The 24,152-nt window shown below is 35.9% G+C and overlaps 1 protein-coding gene across 12 annotated transcripts in view; it reads right to left on the reverse strand.

The window, feature by feature from the left end:
* The window catches only part of FOXP2 (forkhead box P2), a 531,392-nt gene that overhangs the window by 103,377 nt on the left and 403,863 nt on the right, over window positions 1-24,152 (reverse strand). For 7 of the 12 annotated variants that reach the window (XM_057550253.1, XM_057550255.1, XM_057550248.1 and 4 more), the window contains one exon: window positions 14,228-14,302. The exons of the other annotated variants lie outside the window; for them this stretch is intronic. In XM_057550253.1, the coding sequence (XP_057406236.1) occupies window positions 14,228-14,302 (75 nt within the window). The remainder of the gene's footprint in view (window positions 1-14,227; window positions 14,303-24,152) is intronic. 12 annotated transcript variants of the gene reach the window in all.

Here is a 24,152-nt window from a genome sequence, read left to right on the forward strand (position 1 = left end):
TCTTCAGTTCAACCATCATATCTATCTGATATTCATGAGTTGCCAGGTGAAAAATTCAGTCAAGCAAATTTTGTAGACAAAACCCCAATAATATTATATTACTGAAACTATCTTACTTTTCAACTTAGTTTACTCAAAACAACTGATGGGTGAAGACATAGTTTTGCCCTTCACAGACACATACAAAGCAGCTAAATAAATAGCTAAAACAATGTTGACTATAATCACAGAACATAAACTGGGGTGGGACCTAAGATTCTGCATTTCTAACAAATTCCCTGGTGATGCTGGAACACACAGTGTAGGGAGGGTCTAGATTAAGTGTTTCCTAATCGTGACTAATCCTCTGAATCACCCAGAGCACTTGGTAGAAGAAATACAGATTTTCTGATTTTCATTGAAAATAATAAATCCCCATGTTTGAGTGAGACTCAGAAAAATGTGGACTAGACAGCTAAATTTGGGAACACTGATTTAAAGACTGCTAAAATTTAACAGAAATTCCTTTCTTTAGTCTCACTGTTCCCAACAATATTTACATATTTCAGAAACTTTTCTTGGTCAGTAAGAAAAAAGACCATTAGATGGCAAATGGAGAGAAAAAAACCCTTGACTATTGCTTACCATTATGTTTTCACTCAACACTGTACTTCCTTCCTGATTCTATGCAGAGATATTTAAATGCAATACTATAAGTGACAAAAGAAAAACAAAATTCCACAGAAACAAAAGGAGATTACTCTTTAAAGTACCTACTGTATGCCAGCCCTTCTGCTAGACGGCATGTGTGGACATTTCTCATTGGGTAGCATGGAGAAACGAAATGGTGTTTCCCCCAAAGTCATCACAATCTAGCTAAGAAAAAGGTGGAGCAGCCTTCCATCCCGTACAGATTTTTACGGTAGCAAGATATAACTACCTTATCCAGGAAGTGATGAACTCTATGATCTATTCTACCCCAGGGAGCAGAGAGGAGGGAAAGACTTGAGTGGGCAAAGGTATGGAGGTGGGAAATGCCTGGGCATATTTAGGGCAGAGTGAATATTTTGATTATTTTTGAGAGTCAGTTAAAAATAGGGAATGACAAGACACATGGCAGGAAGGGGAGATTTTAAAAAACAGCACAGATTCAAGAATGCCAAATAAGTGTTTTACTGACCAACAGAAGATTTAACAAGAATAGAAGACGTAATGAGAGTAAAGTGTTAGTTCAAGAAAGATAAGGACATGTAAACTAATTGAAGAAATATAGGAAGTTGTCAGAATTGAAAAAAAAAACCAATCAAATTTTTGAGAGCATGAGTTGGAACACTGTCTGGTGATTGTCAAATCCTTTCTGTGTTCTTGTTTGAAGGGAGTGGAGCTGGAAATCCCTGGTTTATAGGAGGTGGAGAGAGAAAGCAAAGGCAAGGTGTTCAAGGCAGCTAAGATGACTCAAATATTCAGGTACTCCTCCAATGTGAGGGCGGGGGAAGCTTTCTTTAAATAATGTTTGTAGTGGAGTTATAAAACAAACTAAAAACCACCAGAAAAATGCCACAGGTGGTGTGACATGAAGGAGAGATCTTGGAGGCAGACAGACATGAACTGGGATCTTGGCTTCATCCTTTACTAAAATGTGACTCTAGCCCAGTTATTTTACTTCTCAGTTATGCTCAGCTTCCTCAAGAGAAAGGAATTTTTTTCCCTCAAGAGAAAAAAATAGGTGTAAATAGGTATAATAAAAATTATGGCAAATGGTTTCTATACCTAAAAGAGTGGGCTTGTGCCAAAGTGACCACAGTGCTGTTCTGCCTTGTAAAACCGGACATACTCGATACTTTCACCAACACCCCAGTAAAGGGCAAAACAGAAAAACATTTTAATTAAGTTTGGAGAGCAGATTTGTTTTGCAGGGAATTGAGAACTTAAAAAAGGAAAGGGGTTCATTTTCAGTAAGAATGATGTAGGAACTCCTCCATCAGAAGTCACAGAACTATTTGGAGAGAATATACGTCCAACCGTTTACCACCAATTCCTGAAATCTTACCATTTAAAGTCCACTTTGTAAAGCAGAACTATTTGCTGTTGTAAATGGGCTTCAAAAGCAAGGTCTCTATTTGTGTCTGTCTTCCTTCCTCCCTCCCTCCCTTCCTTCTTTCCTTTCTTATATTGTTTTCCTCATACTTTAGTTTTGATTTTATGAACAGAAAGAAGGTTTTTTTGGTTTAGGGATATGTTACTGTGTCATATCTTTGTATCCATACTGCATATACTAAATGCAGAATTAAACAGGGGCATGTATGTCTAAGAGCAATTTCAGTGGTTGGTTTATTGGGTTGCTCTTAAAATTTAAAACTGTCAATACAGTGAAAAAGAGACTATCATAATATTTCTGCATATATTTCACCCCGTTACATGTTCTGTTTTCACTAAAAGGTTTTTCTAAAAAGTGAAGAGCTGTATTTTATTAATTACTAAAAGTCAACCAATTACTTAAAAATTTCAAAATCTTAATGTATCTAAATGTTTCATAAAATAATTAAGGTTCTTCAGATTTATATTAATCCACCTTAAATTTCGGAGGGGAAGGAAAGAACACTCACATTATGATTAGGTTATTAGAGTCTCTTATAAGAAAATAGTTGCTAAGTTTTAACTCTAATGAGTAGTTATTCTTTTGGCTAAAAATATCATAAAGTATAACAAATATGGTGAGAGTAAAGCTGTCATAACTAGAAAATTTTAACAACCATGAATACACCCTTCCCTTCTTTCATACAGTTTGCCCGAGAAACAGGAACCCCTGAAAGGTGACGATACAAAGTTCAAACTTAGATGTCAAGACACTAGGGGAGAGAGACAAGATGGTGGTCACAAGCCACAAACAGATTTAATAAATGATATAAAGAGAGGTACTAACCTAGCTATGAGTTTACTCATTTTCAAATTTCTGTCCATTTTAGATGAAAGTGGGTTTCTATTTCCTTTAGAGATGAATTACCTCCACCTATGCCCTTGATGCCAGCACTCTCCCCCAATCATCTTTCAGAGCTTGTTTCCACTGTATTCTTTTCCTTCTTGATGTTTTAATCTTTTCAACTCCACTGCCCCCTCCCCCCACGAACCTTCCTCAATTCTACTCCCGCAAGCCCCCATCCTATCATCTCCCTATTAATCAGTATTTTTCTCAAAGGACTAGTACACTACTTATCTACGTATACTCTTTTAGTTACCACTCAAGTCACTGCCAGGGACTACATTCTTTGAAACTACTCTTACCAAATCTAATAACTTCGTTCATGTCTCACCCCACAGGCTTAAAACCACCCTTCAGTCTGTGATAATGCTTTTTAAAAAATCTCTTCTATTGCTCTTTGACTGATCTTGCGAATTCTCTGTGGTTGTCTTCCTTTTTACAATTTCCTTCAAAACAATGGACTCTAATTTCCTGCATATGGCCTGACTTCTAAAGATGCACCATCTCCAAGTCATAGCTGTCTGCTGAACATGGATATCCTACCAGCAATGCAAATACACCTCCCAAACAACACTTTTATCACCTCTAACTTCCTATTGCCCACCGTCAAACCTGCTATTCTTCCTGTGTTCTAGATATCATCAGATTCCCAATCAAACAAACACAGATACCCAGGCACAAAATTCCAGAGATCTCAATTTTTTATGTTCCTCTAATTGCCAACATACCTTTTAAATCAAAGTGTCGTATTCTCCCTTAAATCTGTCCTCTTATTTCCTTACCCTGTCCTTCCCCTAGTTAAGATGACAACATCTTAATTGAATAACATCCAGTTAATTTTTTTGAACAACATCCTCTCACCTAGACACATAGACTCCCCTATTTTTTCTATTTCCAGTCACTTCTTCCTATTGCTCCCAAGGATATCTTTAAATATGATACTCTTGTTATGTTACATCCACTTTGTTGCTCAAAATCTTACAGAATATTTAAGGGTTTTTTTTTAAAAAAAAGCCAATTAAAACGTCAAATTCTGGCTGTGGTCCATATATTTAAAGACTATGTAACAACTTTTCCCCATAATGTTCTCCAATTCCCAAGATACAATACACTATGCCCTAACTTGAAAACCACCTATCCTTTTTTTTTCTTTCTGTTCTATAACTTAGCTTATTCTGTCCTCATCACCTGGAATGCGCTCTACACTTCTAGCGTGATGAATTTCTGTTTCTGTTTTTTTTCTCAAAACTTCACCTCTAATAAACCTCTTCCATCTACTTGTCCTCAATTCCTCAGTACAATGATTAAATCTTTTTTTACAGTTTGCATTGATTTTTCAGTCCTAAATTATGTATTTTCCACCTTCATAGTATACACTTTTCAAATGCTGGTGATCATTATTTTACTGAAAATTTTTGTAGCATGGTGAGTTATACATAGAACGTGCTCAGTGAATATGTGTTGAATGGAACTGAATGTCAGGGGGCTGTGTAAGAATAATTCCAAAAGTGTGGAATGGATTAGTATAGACATACAAGATCAAAAGAGTGATCAAACAATGTGGAGTACATTGGTGAAAGAACATTCCTGTGGGATAGTAATTGAGCTGGACCTTGTATAACCAGTAGAATCTGATAAGCTGATAAGAAAAGAGAGGAAGTTACAGAGTGATAATAACACATGAAAAGGAACAGGAAAAAAATGGAATAGTGTATGTTTGGGAACAGGAAGTAGATATATCAGTTAGAACCCAACATTTTTATTTATGCAATAATAGGGCATAAAGTTGGGAAAGGAAAAGAGCCCAGTGGTGGGGCAACAGAACTGCAAGGCTGAGGTTTGTAAAGTTTTATCCAGCAGACACTGGGCAGCCATTAAAAACTGTACACAAGTTATGAGAAAAGGAAACAGGAGCAATTATTTATCCTATGATGGTAACAATAAAAAAAGGGTTTATGTGCTAATTAACAATGGTAGCATTGATTGTTCCAAGCATTTTGTAGGACTTTTCTAGAAGCACAGTTTCTCAACAGACTTCTAATCTCTGTACTCATTTCTATAGCTTTAAGTAGTCAATTTACAAGTGCTATGAATATTTTTACAGGATCAAAGGTGTATGTTAGTCACTTAGCATTTTCATCTGGTCAATTCAAGGATCCATTCTGAACTTTACCTATTTAAATGTTTGATATTTCAGTATCAGACTTAAAGTATCAATATCATGTCATCCACTTTACTTTGTATTTTAAAGTCAGGATGACCCACAAATCACTTATGTTCAATTGTTAAGACATAATATTTGTCTGATGGATAGTAAAGAGACAACCTGAAAAGCCAGGGAAACCCTACAGAGCAACTGATCTTGCTTGGATGTGTAGGGAATAAATAAAAGGGGATAAAGGGAAAATGACTCTAAAAGATTAAGACTTCGTAACTATTAAGCTTATGCCTCTAAACATTAGGAGATAAATAGCAATGCCCTGCATAACTTTAAAAAATAAGTCTTTTTTTCTAGCTGAAGTCCTAACAAAAGAATGTAAGCAATAAATCAACAGTCTGGGATTTCGGGATTCACTTTAAAACATTTCTGGGGGAATCACTAAAGATCCTTGAATTTTTCTTTTCTAAAACCTCAACCTATAAATTAGACTATCTCACAGATCTGATTGAGACGTTAAAAGTGTCCTCAATTATTTGTAGTGAGGTGGATGGACTTAGAGTCTGTCATACAGAGTGAAGTCAGAAAGAGAAAAACAAATACCGTATGCTAACACATATATATGGAATCTAAAATTTTTTAAAAAAGGTTCTGAAGAACCAAGGGGCAGGACAGGAATAAAGACGCAGACGTAGAGAATGGACTTGAGGGAATGGGGAGGGGAAGGGTAAGCTGGGATGAAGTGAGAGAGTGGAATGGACATATATACACTACCAAATGTAAAATAGATAGCTAGTGGGAAGCAGCTGCATAGCACAGGGAGATCAGCTTGGTGCTTTGTGTCCACCTAGAGGGATGGGATGGGGAGGGTGGGAGGGAGATGCAAGAGGGAGGAGACATGGGGATATATGTATATGTATAGCTGATTCACTTTGTTATACAGCAGAAACTAACACACCATTGTAAAGCAATTATACTCCAATAAAGATGTTAAAAAAAAAAAGTGTCCTCAAGTAGTCGGGTAATATGCACAGTAATTTCAAAAGTGATCATGAAACTGATCTGGTTTTTGAAACCCGATTATAGGTAAATGTGATTAGCAACATTTGGAAAAAGGGAGTGGTTTCTTTCTTTAACAGATATATAGAATTAAAATTAAAGTACACAGCTTGCCAAAACTAATATATATGAACCGTGGCTCAAGTCTAAAGAACTATCAGATCATCAAGAGTTCTCCTTGAATTCAATGAATAACGAAGAGATATAAGGAAAGTCACTTGGATTCTTTAGTTTTCTCAACTGTAAAATAAAGGAGTTGAATTAGATGAATCTTAAGGCTCTTTTAAGCTAACATATTCCATCAGTCACTACAGGATGGAAATGCATGTGGATTAGACACCCTCGCCTCCTTATTTTGGCAATGCACTAACAGGGCACAACCCCTCCAATAAAGCAGAATGACTACGTAGGTAATATACAGAAAGACAAGGGTAAACATGCAAAAGAAGTATATTTTCCAGACTTAATATGCAAATGAAGTATGTTTTTCACCCTTAACATAAGACAGTATAAGAGAGATGCAACTTACAGGCAACAACGATTTAGGGAGAAATAAAGATAAAACAACAGTACACGTTATTCATATTATTTTACTTCTTCTAATTTTATATTGATTACCTATGTATCAAGAAAATATTGCAGGGGCTTCCCTGGTGGCGCAGTGGTTGAGAATCTGCCTGCTAATGCAGGAGACACGGGTTCGAGCCCTGGTCTGGGAAGATCCCACATGCCACGGAGCAGCTGGGCCCGTGAGCCACAGCTGCTGAGCCTGCGCGTCTGGAGCCTGTGCCCCGCAACGGGAGGGGCCGCGATAGTGAAAGGCCCGCGCACCGCGATGAAGAGCGGTCCCCGCACCGCGATGAAGAGTGGCCCCCACTTGCCGCAACTAGAGAAAGCCCTCGCACGAACCGAAGACCCAGCACAGCCAAAAATAAATAAATAAATAAATAAATAAAATTAAAAAAAAAAAAAAAGAAAATATTGCATATATAACATTAAATTTCTAAACCTTTAAGCTTGTTTATCAAATTTTGATATCATTTTTCCAACATTCTTTCTCTCTCTAAAATTACACAACCACATGTGAATTTATGAATTATGCTTAATTTAATGAGAATTTATCTCTGAGATATTTACTTGATGCCTCCTTTTCACTGTAGTATCTCTTAAGAATACTCTTACATAAGAGTACTTAAGTAATATCTCTTCAGTTCTCTCTCATTCTATACTGTCTTTTTTAAGCCCCACTAAATATTTTACAACTTAAATCCTAAATTAGAATTAAGATATTATATTGTTATTCTGGAGTGTCACGTTATAACACACTGAATTTGAATGGTAGATTACTTCTGCCAATATTCCAAAATATCTCACACTACCTCTCTTAAGAGAGAACAGGAAGAAGGTCTGCTGGAATGGTAATGACGACTTCAGGGAAAAGAGCTTAGGAACATGGCTGCAAGAGCCGGAGCATTTTGTGCTGTTCCTCAATGTTAAATACAACAAAAAAGTTTCATCTTGAAAAGCTTAACTTGATATAAGACTTTATTCTTTATCAGTAGCATGAATCTACTTGCACCAAATTTATTACCATTCTGATAAGGAATATAATTAATTGGAAATAAGTGCAATTTCATCTAAGATGTATGGTGCATTGTATGATTACAGCATGACCAAATTCTGCTAATAGTAAGCTTTCTGAACCCCGCTGGATAAAGATTTAAAGTACAGTGTGCAGTTTCCGGTTTAAGTTTGAATGCAAATGGGAATCATGTACTGTTTAACATGATATCCTATGTATTAAAATATATGAAAAATCTGGTTATTTAGAAATATCTTTAAGTGAATATATTGCTGCATGAATGGTACCAGTAATAAAAGTTTGATTCTATAATTTGTCAATCATGTGCATAACAACTCATTTGCCTAATGAAAATTACAAATGTAAAAAATTTAACTTCAAAAAGAAGAGAAAGAAAAATGAATTGCAGATAGAACTCAATAAAAACACATGGACATTCTTTTACATAATTGATCTTTTAGCTATGTATGTGTATGTATGTTTGTGCATGTGCGTGTGCTCATGAGCTGTGAAAATGTATACACTAGGATGACTTGTTTTTTTGTGCCTTTCACTTATTATTATGCTACAATAAATGATGTGGAAACATACAAGGAACAGAAATACAAATAATAAATACAGAATACACATTTTACCAGTGATGTTTAGAAATATGCAAGAACTATAGAGTGAACTGTTAGAAGTTAATACAGATTATATTTCATATTTGTAGAGACTATCACTAATAGCTCATTACAAATAACTTTAAATGTGAAAGGAAAAATACAGTCTTCAAATGGGCAACATAAATTCACATTATTGCCACATATATATTCTAGTGTGTGTATCAATTTAGTTGATGAAAAATATATTAACAACAACAAAACCAGATAACTAAATAAATAATCCTTTCATCAGCCCCTGATTTCTGTCATACTAATGCTTTGGTGAATCATCAAGGGGAGTAAATTATTCATTATAAATTTCAAAGAGGAGTCCCCATTGAAAAAGCTCTGCTACTGGTCCTTCTTGGAACCAACATCAAGAGAATTCATGGCAGTCTCAAATATTGCAATAAAATAAAAGGTGAGAGGCAATCACTCAGGAGAGGTGTCTAGAATGAACTGAGCTCAGGGAGCTACATCCCAGCTGAGTGAGGTGTGTAAAGATAATTACTAATATCTTGAGTTATACTAGGAAAGAAAAAGATTAATCAAGGAGTTGCATGCAAATGTCAGTCAAGGCTTAAAAACAGAAACCTTTATTCTACTTGCAACGGAGAATCTGGAAGGTTTTTAATAGTAGCTCTAAATATGGTCACTATATTATAGCGTTATGGCATTAACAGAATCAGCTGTAATATAGGTGTTTGAAATGTTTGATTATCTTAAGGTTTATTTTAAATCAAAGGATCTAGCACAATACCAATCCCATTGTAAGAGTGAATACAAACTACTCAAAATGAACATGATGAATTAAGAAATCTGATTTTTACTGCTTCAACATAAATTTAAAATTTTACTAACACAACTTTGCATTAATAGCAAAGAGTTAAATCTTGCAATATAGGTTTTATATAGAAAGACTCTCCAAAAATTTTTATCCCAGGTTAATTGTCTCTAGCTTGTTAGTTAAAATGATCAACGCTACTAATAAGTAGTAATTTATCTCTAATTCTTGGTTAATCTCTGCCAATACATTTATAAAAAAGAAGGGAAGAAATAATTGGAGATAATCTGCCACTACCACATGTATTCCCTAATTTCCTATCTTCACGTGTTCTGGTTGGATATAGACAGTTGAGAGCACAATCATTTTCTTAACATTCTTTAGCCATGATTTTCCTTGACTGCCTGAGGACATCATTTAGCTCTGGTGAGGCAGGGTTCTTTCTCTTTCACTTAGCTTAACAAATCAGAAAACATCTGGATAACTGATTTTTGTGAGGGAAAAAGTCAGTGTTCAACTTAAATTAATGAATATAAAGACTTTCCTCTCAGGAAGGAACATTTCCATCTGTTTTGGTCATGGCATAAGGTGATGCCCAAAGCCCCTTAGTGTTAATACCAAATGCATATTTAAATTTATGTCAAACAGAATTGCCTCTTTGGTCCAAGCAAGAGTATATTGATGATACTACAGATACTGACTCAAACACCTACTGCACACTTCCTATGTGTTAGTCATCATGCTAAGTACTTTTGGGGGTTATCAAATGTAATCCCTGTACCGCCCTATGAGGCAGATACTATTATTGTCCTAATTTTACAGATTGAGAGCATGAGGCTAAAAGAGGTCAAGTAATTTGCCCAATATTCAATCTAGAAAGCTGATTCCAGAGCCCATGGGACAGAGTATTTGGTACTGGGCAGAATTTATTTAAAGCCTAAAAAGAGAGATGAATTTGAAACAGAAAATAAGAGATTCTTAAAACTGTCACTATCCCCTTTTCCTTTTTTCCTCCAATCCACAATTCCCAGCAAAATAAAACATTCAGGAGTCAGTCACAACAGAATCAAGATGTGTAGGGTAAAAGATGACACTGTGGTCAATAGAATTTAATTTGAATGTGATATAAAACTGCTAGACCAAGACCAGCCAAGTCTTTATTTTTAATTTATAGGTCCAACAAATTTTGTTCATCAAGATATGCATTTGACCCAGTGGTAAATATTTTGAAATTAAGATCCAGAAGACAAAGACTCTGAGCATTCTCGTAATTAATTGCCTTAGCACTTAGAGCTAACAGGCAGAGTCCTATGTAAAATAGTATTCACATAGGTGTAAAAACCTATAGGCAAGACTAACAATAATATTATCTGCAGGTAGGTGCTAATAAGGCTATTCAGGCAGATGAGGTGTCAACAAGGTCTACTTCTTGAGGAGTGAACTTGGGTTGCGACTGTGTGGCAGGGAAGCCAAAGGTTGTGAAATTTAGGATCTTGACAGAATTAGCCATTTGTAAAGCTGTTTGATATATCAGGGAAAAAACAAAGGCACCAATTCCATTACTAAAGTTTGAAAGAAAAGTAAAATAAGTGAAGATTTTTCCAGATTGGAGCTAAATATACATCATTTGAAAAAATTGAGGGTGAAAAGCAAGTATAGAAAAGAAATCTCTTACAATGATGCTCACTTACACTCATCTTCTTGTCTTTTAAAGCCAGAACTTAATGCTTTTTCCTATAAAATTCAAACTTATAATAAGAATATTAAATTGTTACTCTTAGAATATTAAATGTACAACCTCTGGAGCCCAAACATTTCTTTTAAAAAAAACAGGGAATAGAATTTAAGATTACAATTTTTAGGTAGACATGATGTGAGTACAATTACTACTGCCCAGTACTGCAGTGAATTAGTAGAGGCACAATAAACATAATCTATTAGTGAGTTCATAAAAGTGTCTCTACTGTTCAACAACATGATAATAAGGAGACACAATACTTAGATGATGGCCAACATCTTATGGCTACTTCCAGACCGAAACACCAGAAAATACTCCTCTGAAATATATTTTCATTGCATCTTTGGTTAGGAACCTGGCACCATAAATACCTGAAAGAGGATGATATGATGGAGAGCTTTTGACATCTGTTTAATCTCAACTATGTAACATTACTATTTCTTTAAGATAATTTGGGCTTTAACCTACATTTGGTGATTGTAAGTGGCTTTCCTCCCCTGAGATTTATAGTACTTTATTTCAGGCTTGTTAATAAACTTATAGGAGAGAGGGGGTAAAATTTTAATCTGCCACTCTAGAACACATGCCTGAAAATTTTGTTTTTTTATTTGTGAAGGTTGATCAATCATGGAAGTAATATGTGTGATATTAAGTTAATCCATTGATAGAGCATTATGTACGGTCTCTTAAGAATTTAGAAAACTATTACAGTGGTTCACAATTTATTATAAATGTGAGGTATATAGATTATAAAGGGACGGGGCTGGTTTTAGATACACCTATCTATCCTTTCTATACCTTTGTTCCTTCCATCCCACCAGTAATCTCATGGTGCTCAGACTTAGTCGAGTACCACCCCAGCATACTAGTACTTATAAAATTTAACAAATACTAAGAGAGAGAGCCATGACCATCACGTAGAAACTGTCAACTATGAATAACAAATAGTATTTGTTTTAGTTTGCATCTTGGTTTTAAATCACATTATGTAGCCATTTTAGCTTGCAGAAAGTTTAATATAATCAATAAAGGAAATAAGCACCTACTTAGTATTTAATGTTTCCCTTGTGTTGTGAAGTCAAGAACCATCATTTGCAAAGTCACTCAGTGACTAATTTGAAGTATTAAGTTTGGTGCACTGCAGGGATGGAAAACACCTGATCTACGCACTGCCATGCTCTCTCCCCCCACCAACCACAGCAGACCTCACTAATTTATCCTGTTGTTCTTTCTCTCTTGGAGACTAACTGCAGTCTCAGACACATGGCACAACCTCAGACTCCTGTTCAACACTGCATTCAAGGCAGCCATGAACAATGTGGCATACCTCTGGAAAGACCAATACATTGGTGATCACAAACTTGGGCTGTAGATTCAGGTTTGCCATTGAGGAACTGCAGGGCACCTGTGAGTTATTCCTTTAATTTCTCCATGGTTTGTTTTTACTCTGAAAACATTTCAGTGAAAATATAAAGATCTGTTGCTGTAGATGTATTTTTCCATCAGTAGAGAATAATTTTTTAAATGGTAGAAGTAGATTTACATAAAGAACAAACACTATTATTGGTTAAGCCATCTCACTCTTCAGTCTAAAGAAAACAATTTTTCCACTGAAATTATTTTAGGAAAAAGTGTTACCAATTAAGAATACTGCCTGTTCCATTTTTAATGCACTATTTTTTTAAGTATAATTTTGAATGAATCTTCTTTACTAGGTTAAAATATAGTTATTTTTGAAGTGTAACTTAAATTTATTTTCTTCAAAACATAGAGAAACCTAGAAATGAAGATTATTTTAGTATTTCACATAAATTTACATAATTTCAGCAAAACTTAACACTACTTTTTAATTTTTGCTATTTTTTCAAATGTTATTATTGTAAAGAAAGCTTAGGAGGGCAAACACTTTAGAATTAAAATGAATGAAATCCCAAACTAGATAATTTCAGATCATTATGAAACCTAATTTCATGTGCAAAATTTATTACCAATCTCCTGCATTCACTACTTCCATAAAATAGTACATGTTACTGCTGTAACATTTCCATTTCCATTTTTGTTTTGCATCTAACATTTAAAAAATGTTAAAGTTTATATATTTTCCACAAAGAAGAGCATTCCATGTTAATCTGACACTATTTTTATTGAGAAAAATCTTTCTTTTTTTCAACTAAGGTATGAAATTATATATTTCTTCTTCATTCAGGAAGACACTGATTATTTGTCTATGAGTCTTAATTATGTTGTGTTCTACCAGTCATAAATTAGGAAATATGTATATGGTAGTAAAAAAAATAAGTTTTGGGTGAGTCAATTTAGGAGTATTCTAGACCATGGAAACTAAAAAAGTACATCAATTCTTAAGGAAACAAGCAAAAATTCTATATATGAAAATATACAACTTACATATTTAGAAATTCCTTAGGAATACAGGTAGTATCCATGGTAAATAGAAACATGAAGTTGCTCTATTTAAAAATTCTTTTTTTTTTTTTTTTTTTTTTTTTTTTTAATTTATTTATTTATTTATTTGGCTGCCCTGGGTCTTAGTTGTGGCACATTGGATCCTCGTTGCCACATGCAGGATCTTTAGTTGCAGCATGCGGGATCTAGTTCCCTGACCAGGGATCGAACCCAGGCCCCGTGCATTGGGAGCGTGGAGTCTTAACCACTGGACCACCAGGGAAGTCCCTATTTAAAAATTCTTGAACGGCCACTTCAGGATTGCTATTCATTTCCAAGGCTAACCAGTATGTGAACTGGGTCATGGAAGCAATTTTCATTGGATATTATAGTCTAAAGAGACAAATTACACTCTAGTGACAGAATATGTAAAAAGAGGCCTTGGTATATTTATATGGTAACTTGCAGAACATGGAACAGCAACTTTTCCCTAAAATATGTATTGTATCTATCCATAGTCTCAATGCACTTATTTTATGCATATCAATACCATCTCATCAAATTATTCCTAAATCTGTTCAAGGAAAGTGTAGTGGTTCAAGAAAAGTACAGAGGTGAAAAAGCCATATGCTCTCATATATATAAGGTAAACTTTAATGCCATCAACTCACAGAAACTGTGAACTGTATGTATATCTGATGAAACATAATTGAAGTGAGAATATAATAAGTAACAGAAAACAAACTAATTACATCTGTGCCTTAACATTAGTCATCTCTTGATCATCTGCATCAATGGAAGGCAGTGGCTGATAGAAAATCACAGACCATCTCTTTAGCAGGGTTGGGTCTATGGCCTTGTGCATAGTAGCTGAATTACTAATTGCCCAGTGTAACTTACTGCAAATGTGTTGTGAGGATGCCCATCACCAGAAGAGTGGCCACAGACACATAATTTTGTTTCTGGAAGCAATTCCTAGATTAAACAAAGAGAATCAGGAGTTGGCTTTTTTTTTTTTTTTTCCAATCTTAAGGTTTATGCTAATAATGTACATTATCATTTAAGAAACTATTATTTGGATTATTATCTTGGTAGGTTGACCTAGGCAAGACTACTCCACCTTTGTCTCACAGCTAATAATAGTATTAAATATAAACTTAAAAAACAGGAATAATTTGGCAGATGTTAATTTGAATATTTGAACATACGAAATAACCACTAGCCAAAAATTATCGATCACCTACCAGGATATTGACTTAGGAGCCTCACTTCCCACTTCTAAGCTAAAATTATGGCCGATGTTTATTAATAAATATTCCTATAGCTTTAAATGGTACTGTGATTTTAGAGTATGGGATGCTATTTGTCCTTAAAACTTTATCTCTTTTTGAAAAAGCTAACTGTTGACTTGTAGTCAATTATAACCAATACGAATGAACATAAATCCTGTCTTGTCATGAAATGTGAGAACAATCACAAGAATCCCTTTAAATAAACTGCCTTGGCTCTGCATTACTATAACACAAATATTGCCATTAAATACATATTTAAGACTATGGAGCTAAACTCAGTAATCTCTGTTAAAACCTGTTGAATTGTGTCCTTTGTATTGAAAATTACTCTATACACTCAAATGAATAGTTTGCATTTTTATCTGTAAAAGCAAAGTGATTATTTATTGATAAATGACATGGAATGTCATTTTTTACCTAAGTAGCATTAGACATTTCAAAAGATTTTGTCTGAAGGGCAAAAGGATTACACTGCATTTGAGTAGACCATGTGACAACACATCCTTAGACTTCATGTATGATATGAAAGGATGATCCCCATTCATAAGATACACAAGGGAAATTATATCAGAAAACAAGAAAAGCAAGGAGGGATGTGGTAGGGGTGTCAGGGAGTATTTGTAGTGGTTTGATGCATGTAAATATTACATCTTATAAATAATTCTTTTCAAATATATCTCTGAAGTTCAGGGGATCTGTTTGAGAAACGGATTGTACATGCTTTACATCACTATATGCCATTTTCTTCAAGATAAGAGCAACATTAATTTAAACAGAAAAAAAAAATGGCTTCCAAACTACTCTTTCCCTTCAATTTCCTATGAAGAAGTATGTTACCTGACGCTGGCAGATGAGGATGAAGAAAAAACGTTCAAGTTATATTTTACTGTCAGAATCCAACAAACACTTTTTCATCTAAATTATTTTTGTCAACAGCCTTGTAGTACCCTTGCTAACCTTATTTGGCACCAGTGCATAATTAGATACACAGGGGTGTGACTCCAATTGAAGGTGTTGGCGTTGAAGCACTCTGTGAAAATATTAACTATGAGGTTAACTCCAATTTTCTCTTCTTTAATTAAATGCACATGGTACTAATGAGGTAACCTACTGTTCCTTGATAGCACTAATTAGCTAAGAGGAGAGTACACTCTCACACTGCAATTTAAACCTAAAAATAAGGTTGAAATATGCTAATTGCAGGCAATTTAAAACAGTACAAGTTGAAGAACTAGTCATAATAAGAGAAACTGACTGCTTTACAGCTAGGCAGCTGTAACTTTGGTTAAAATCAAAACAAGCCACACGATTTTTGGACTGCTATTTAAGGAGGTCATAAGCATCCTAAAAAAAAAAAAAAGAAATGAAATGCTACTCCGTACTGCAGGAATGAACCAGACTAACAAAAAATCCTCAGATCGACACTCATCTACCTAAAACCAAAAATCAGTGAGCATCGTGACAACCCCAAAGGTGCCACGACACTGTATTTAGTACTGAAAATGAAACTTCATAAATAAGCAACATCACCTTAAGCTCTTTCAAGAGCACCCAAGTTAAATATTGTACTTTGTGTCTAACATAGACAAAACACATCAGGTGCTGAAGATCTGCCATCGCAATCACAGAGTCTGAAGGGAGGATACAGAGACGATTAAGAAACAGGACATTTCCAGACCAGGTACAAGTACACTGATAAAAATACACAAAAGATGCTATGAAATAAAATGCTGTAGGCATCATTTAAAGGATACAGGTGCCAAAATTATCGGAAGGATTTCATTATAAGAAGGAGATTTTTGCTACGTTTCTTCTACAGATTAGAGCTCTGTGATGGGAGTAGCCTGAAGCTTCACTGTGAGAGAGAATGTTCTCCATTCTCAGCTCAAATGACTCAGAAACATAATTTCAGTAAATCTAACTATAATCCAAACATATCTTCTTTAATTGTGTCTCAAACATTTCCCCAATATGATTTTAAGTGATAACCATTGAGATAACTTTGACATAAAACAAGATTCTGAAGGACCTTCTGATGCCATGACATATTTTTGTTCATCAGAAACTTTGTTTAACCAAAGCAATCATTGCCTGACAATGCCAAATCATTCCTGTTACCATAGATAAAAATACAGCACATTAAAATGATACTGTCATTAATCTATCCTTAGAGACAAAAGAGATAGGACTGTCCCACACTAAGGACTCACAGTGACATTTCTGCCCTGTCATTCTGCGTGCAAAATTATAAGATATATACAGTTTAAATAATCAAAAGAGTTGAGCAAGGAATAAAAATAGAGTTAAAAAGCAAAATTTATGAAAAGAGAAAGTCAACTTAATCTTATGTTTACTGAAGAACAATACCCTGGAAAAAAGCAAACCATTTGAAAGGCACAGGCTTTTAAGTAACTCCCAACTAATAACTCCAGGAGTTTAAAGTATGTGAGAATAAACTTTGCACTGCCATTAGCCCGTCGTCATGTCTTGCCAAAAAGCTTGGTTGAAGAAACTGCTTTGAAAAACCTACCCAGCTTCTTCTCCTGGCTGTCCTAGAGCTTTCTACAACAGATGGAGACAGAATGTTGGCAAGAGACGCACTAATCAACCTCCGACCAACCGTGCTTGAACAGATCCATGAAGCTGCAGGTCTGTGAAGGAGTAGCAAGGCGAATGAAATCAGACAGTCATTTAGAAATGGGTCTCCTGGAGGAAACCTGACATAATCCAGCAAATCACAGGGAAACACAATGTGAATGGATGTTTTAAGTGTTTGCATCTGTTTCAAATAAGCACCAAAGAACCTTTTAACAGTGAAAAGGCCAGGACAGTGTACTGGAAGGGGCTTTCAACATTAACTTCAGAGGGAAACTATTCTTCCGTTAAATATGGATCATTGCAATTTTCTGTTAAAACAATAAAGACTTCAGTGTTCAGTGCTGGAAATAAGAATACTAGCTCCGGAGACAGTCTGCCGGGGTTCAGATCCTGACTCAACACTTACTAGTAGTGTGACCTTGAGCAAGTTACTTTGCTCTTCTGGCCTCTCTCTCTAGAAAGGGGGTAGTAAGTAACAACGTCCTAGGGTTGTTAAATACATTGATTTATAAAGTACTTAGAATAGTGCTGGTACCCATATACTTAATGTTTCTTAGCTATGTAGTTAATATTTATTAGCTATCATTATTGCTTCAGAACATTCAATTTCTTTCAAATAAAAAAATTTTAAAGTTCTACTGTGTATAAAACACACTGTAAAGGATGCAAAAATTCCCAAGACATTCTATCTGCGTTCAAATAGCTTTCCGTCTCCTATTGGACTTCATGATACAAATCAAAGCCTCTTCCATATGAATAAAAAATATTTTTTTCTCCTTAGAAACCTGGTGTGGCAAAGCAAAAAGTTAATATGAGGGTGTCTGCATTCAGTGACAAGGTGAAGTGACTTCTAAGAAATAATATAATTTTTGCAAAGTGGATGAAGGTATATTTTCATAGAAAAATAGGAAAGTATTGTAAATTGATCTTTCCTAACGAATGAAAATATTTTCAAATTATAATTTTTCTTGAAGCTGGCTGAAAATGGGATCAAATTTTTCTTTAACATGTTTAAAACTTTAGTGTCTTATAAAATTTGGGGTAAAATGATATCTGAATGGAATAGTGATCTACATTTTAAAGGTGCAAAAATTTTAAAATAGTGTTCAGCCAGCCAAGAAATGTGGATACTCTTGACCTAGTATGAAACAGGAATAAAATTAAACGGTTAACTGGCCTTTCCTCCACTCTAACTGTTCTGTTTGTCGGCTTGGTTGGCTATCTTTAGTCCGTTCATCACGTCTGATGGAAACTGTCCCAGGGACAGTATGGCCAGAGTTGTACCAGGATAATACGTGTTGGCTTTGCAAATTCAAATTACTTCGTCTATCCCCAGCCCACCTCTGAAAAACAGACTAAAAGCTGCCTAGACCTGACAGGGGAGGTGAAGAAAAGAGAACTGCTGTCTGGCAAACATTATTTCATAAGACCAGTGGATCTGAGTAGGTGGTATATTGTTTGGAGTCAGTCAACGAGCTGCAGGGACCATGGACCCCACAGGACCAAACCAATAGGAGCACATGCCCGAAGACTCTTCATTCTTCATTCTGAGCAAGGAGTAAGTCCTGCCTTACTTCCTTCTGTGGCACTGACTACAAAACCCATACGATATTGAGGAGAATAGGGTGCAGCCATTAAAGAATCACTTCACAGAGAAAGAAAATAGAGCCCAGGGAGCTGAAATTATTTACAAAAGCTCATGCTTTTATTTATTTTTTAAGGCTGCTGTGCATCACAATAGCCTACTGGAACAGGTTCTCAAACGTTAGCATGTAAAGGAAATGTCTGGATAAACTGTTATAATTGAAAATTCTACACTTCTAGGGACTCAGATTCAAAAGATCTGAGATAGGGCCCATGAATATGCATTTTCACAAGCATCTTGGTGATTGTGATTTAGAGCTTCCATGACTACACTTTGAGAAATATTGTCTTCTGTGTTCAGGATATTTGTGTGACAGGTGATTTCTCATTCTTTTATTCCATTATTCAGTCAGTGAACATTTTTCAGTACCTACTGTGTGCTATAAATTATGTTAGCCATGTGGATATAAAAATGAATGAAAATTGTCCTTGGTTTCAGAGGAGAGTGGGAGGAAAGCCTTGTAAACTAGGATACAACTAAGTAAGTGCCATTTGCATCTTGAACCCTTTGACACTCCATTAAAGTCAAGAATGGCCTCCTCAGAAAAAAATTGAATTGGATAAAATAAAATGTAAGAAGTTAGGGGCTTCCCTGGTGGCGCAGTGGTTGAGAATCTGCCTGCCAATGCAGGGGACGTGGGTTCGAGCCCTGGTCTGGGAAGATCCCACATGCCGCGGAGCAACTGGGCCCGTGAGCCACAATTACTGAGCCTGCGCATCTGGAGCCTGTGCTCCGCAACAAGAGAGGCCGTGATAGTGAGAAGCCCGCGCACCGCGATGAAGAGATGGCCCCCACTTGCCACAACTAGAGAAAGCGCTCGCACAGAAACGAAGACCCAACACAGCCATAAATAAATAAATAAATAAATAAATAAAGACTTTCTATTTCACTGTCTTTAAAAAAAAAAAAAAGACAATAATATTAATCAAGAGTCTTAAAAAAAATGTAAGAAGTTAGAAAGGAAATCAGTTATGCTGAAATTCAGTTTTCAAAATATTTAAAAAGCCACATTTGTGAAATATTAATAAATGTGCTTCTTTGTAAATACATTAAATAAGAATGTACAATGTCAGGTTTAATAACCACTATAATTTTTAAGTAGTAATAAGCATAACTAATATTTCTAGATATTTTTGCCAACAGATGAAAACATCTGTAATTTTTTTTGAGGACAATGCCACAGATACTGCCAATACTATTGTGGTTTGTTACCTACATTCATAATAGAAGAAAATATTAAGTTTTATTAATTAGACGTGAAAGTGAGAATACTCTTTTTCCTCCATTCATATTCATAGACCTCCTGAATTCTACCCATGGATCCTAGGTTGAGACTTAACATTAGAGAGAAATGTATTGTTGAAGAGGTAAAAAGTACAGTTCCATTGCATTGGAAGAATGTATTAAGAATGAGGAATTTATTACTCGAAAAAGAAAGACGTGGAAAGGAAGAAAGGGAGAATCCAAAAGATTTAGAATTGTACTTGAGAAATGTGATCATGTGGGTACGGCTGGAGTGTGGTGTGGACGAGGACGGGGGTGAGAGAGAAGACTGGGAAGTTCGGAGTATGAAAAGTCCTGCCCATCAGACAAAGGGAACTTCTGTCACGTCCTGAGGTAAAGGGGAGGAGTAAATTTTCTTTTAAGGAGACAAGAGAAAAGCATGAGGGTGTGGGCTTAGACTGGAATTCGGAAAAACTGGTAGCTGGTAGCCTAAGATGCCCGAAGGTTCACTGGAGAGTAATTTATGGTCTGGGCTGAATGAGGAGCAGTGAAAGTAAGAGCAGGATATACTCAATCTGAGGAGAGGCTGACTTCCGAGGATTGGAAGACTACCTGAGTGATAGAGTGAGAGAGTGAAGGATAAAGGACACTGGGAGTAGGCTGTGATGTCACCAGCAAGATAAGAGGATGCAAGAAAAAATGGTTTTTAAGGAATAGAGGAGAATGTGCTTTAACTGAAAATACTAGAAATACTACACTAGAGCTTACTGCAGGACATCCAGGTAGTTATTTCTAGCGAACATCTGAGTAGAGCATAAGCCTTAAGTTCAGGAGACAAGGCAAGATATATAGAGATCTGAGACCTTATGTGGTGGTGACCCCACAGGAAGTGGGTAAGTTCTGTCACTGAGATCATCTAAAGGAATGGTTCTCAACCTGTGCCATGTGCTAGCATCACCTGGGGAGCTTTGAGTCAATACAGATGCTGGGCTCCACCGCCTTCAGCTTCTGATTTTATTAGGCTAGGATGGCGCTCAGGCACCTCAGGTAATGATAATGTGCAGCCAGAGTTTAGCACCACTGATATAACAATTGAACATAAAAAGTTATGGACAGAGATAAGGAAAGCCACCAAATTCAGAGGATTGGTGTCAAATGTCTCAAGTGTTCTGACAGGGTCTAGTAGGATGGGACTTTGACTTGAATACAACTCTCAGAGGTTGTCAGTGATACTCAAAAGAATAATTTCAGAATGGGAGTGGTGATAGAGACATAATATAATAAGTTAAAGAAGGAATAGAGATTGAAGGGTAACCAATTCTTTCCAAAAGTTTAATGATGAAGGAAAGGAGTGGGTTAGGAAGATTGCCTGATATAAAACAAAGGTTCAAATAAGATTTTGTTTTGTGGGTGTTTGGTTTTTAAAGACAGGAAGACTCACAGAAAATGGGAGACTGAAGATACAGGAAAGCAGTTGTGAGGCTGACACGACAAGGTCGTAGGAAAGGCTGGGCAGGGCAGGTATCAAGTTGGCCTTGGAGAAAAGATCTCACTGTGATACAAAAGGGCATAAAGAGAGGTGCCAATATGAGTTTGTTTTAGGAGTGGAGATGAGAGAGGCAGAGGGAGATCTTACTTGGTGGCCTCTAAATTTTATCTCTGAAGTAGGAGACGAAGCCACTGGGAATAGGGGCTCGGTGTGAGATGTAGGAGCTTAAAGGGGACAGTTAAGGCAGGAAGCTGGTGTAGGGAGGGGGGAGTGAGGAGTTTAGAAACAATTGCTAAACAGGGATGAAGGCTAAGCTGAAGTTGTGGACTCAATACTGCCTGATACTGTGATTTTCTGTAGGAATATTCAGTAGCTTACTTGGGAGTAGGAGTAAGGAAAGCCACAGTTTGGAGAATGGAGAGCAAGGTCAGTGTGAACAATACAAAACAGCGAGAGTTTCTTTAATGTCATCATTAATCATGGGATACAGTTGGATCAGGAAGCCATGTAGGTGGGCGGTGGGGGTGGTGATGTGGAGAGAATGACAAGGAAGAGCAGTGCTTATGATCAGAATGGGGATTCCTTAGGTCTACTAACTCAGATTGATTTTAAAAAATTGGTCCAAGGACATACAGAATATTGTTGAAGGTACCGATTATTAAAAGTTTATAATTTTCTGCCTGTTCATGGATCAGTGTAAATTTTTTAAAATAGTGTATTTTCTTTTCCTTGCTAAACATGTCAAATTATACCATTCACTGGTAACAAACTCAACATGAACATCCAAATTCATGAAATTAAATTAGGGATTCCTATTTCCTGAATTATTCAAAATAAAAATGTAGTTAAGGTTGTATTTATTTAAACAGAAAGAGAACTCATCTAAAATAAATTTGATTTTTATATAATCCTTAGGAACATATGTATTAGTGAATCTTCATGTACAAATGTGTTACTAGGTGCTATTTCCCTACAGTTCCCTATTGCCTTGTGTTTCCTTACTGTTGAAAGAGTAGGGTTCTTTGAGAAAAAAACTATTGTCGAGACCATGCTACAATCTTGTAGCAAACCAGCTCAGTGACTACAGAGGAAATCAGTTGATCTTCCCTACCTGGAATCTATTCCTCTTTCTGCTAACAACACCAAAGTTTTTCTTGGGGGACCATGCCCATTCTGCACCCCAGCTCCCAACATCATATGCAAATTGGTAGGACTGGCTCAAGGGTAGGTGGCTGCTACAAACAGGCCAATCAGATTCCCTCTCTCAATAACTGATTCTTGAGAATAATAAACAGGAATTCATCCCACCTAATGCTGGGACCCCACAGAGCCTGTCCAACGATCTTGCTTTTGCTTCTTATCTTTCTGTGACCAGATTTTTGTTTCATTTTTCCTTGTATTTTGTGACCAATTCTGTATCTTTGAATAGATATCACTTTTTTGTTTAAGTTTTATGTGTATTTCTGTGACTTGAAGCCGGAGAAATAAACCAACAAGAATACTTCAAAATGTTTCAATCAATGATCTCACTGCCAAAATTAGGATTAAACTTTGATAGCCTTTAAATTAAGTTTTGGAGCAAATTTTAGGTTATAATTCAAAGACAAAAGAGACAAAAGATAAGGCTGGAAGTCATGAACTTGGCCACCTCATGTTTTACTAGTTGCAAAATTAAGTGAAGTAATCACAAATTGCTGTCATAATGTCAGCTTTATAAATCTTTTCCTCTCCTAAAACGTCAGCTTGTATAATCAGACTTTCTATTCTGCAAAACACAGTTTAATATATAAAAATGGCAAAATAAAACATTAGATTAAATTTTAAAATATCTTCACAGGTACATTTATTAATGTATTGATTCTTGATGGGCATTAGGATTTTTATTTTTATCATAATTTAAGATTACATACTCATTTGTTTTTCCTTGTTCAACAGATTCTAAATTATTTCTTTTCTTTTCTTCAAAAAAGAAAGGGTAGGTAAACACTAGCAAAGAAAGTTTAGTGATGGCTATTGTCTCAATCCACATACCACATATTTGGAGGATTTGAGATTTTAAAGTACTTAATATTAATCAATTAAATCCACTGACATTTCTAAAATAAATTCGATCCCCATTTCACAGCTTAAAAGAACTGAAGAATTAACAAAGATTACACAATATAACAGTGTCGAACTCAGATTTTTCACCCTGGTTTTCGTCAATCCCCTTCTTATTCACCTCAGAAAGCCGCCATCATAACTGGCACTAATTGACACCCTTGTGAGAAACCTCAGCAGAGGAGCCAGGAATAGAAAAGATACGGACACCTCTCATCCACAGAGCCCAGATGTCTGCAGATGTCTGCAGAGGTGAGGCTGAGCTCAAGGATGGGGCAGATGACCCGGAGCTGCCTGTGAGAAGAATAAGACCTACACCTGTCCACTGACTACTTAGACAACTTGCATCTCCAGGGACATTAATCAAGTATCTTTCATGCGCCTAAAGTCACTGGAAAACAAAAGATGCCTGTAGTGCTCCTACAAGTGATGTACTTATTACATTTTAAGAGGAGATGAAGACAGCAGTCAACAGAC

Source organism: Balaenoptera acutorostrata, chromosome 7, assembly GCF_949987535.1.
Source record: "Balaenoptera acutorostrata chromosome 7, mBalAcu1.1, whole genome shotgun sequence".
In the NCBI taxonomy this organism is placed as follows: Eukaryota; Metazoa; Chordata; class Mammalia; order Artiodactyla; family Balaenopteridae; genus Balaenoptera; species Balaenoptera acutorostrata.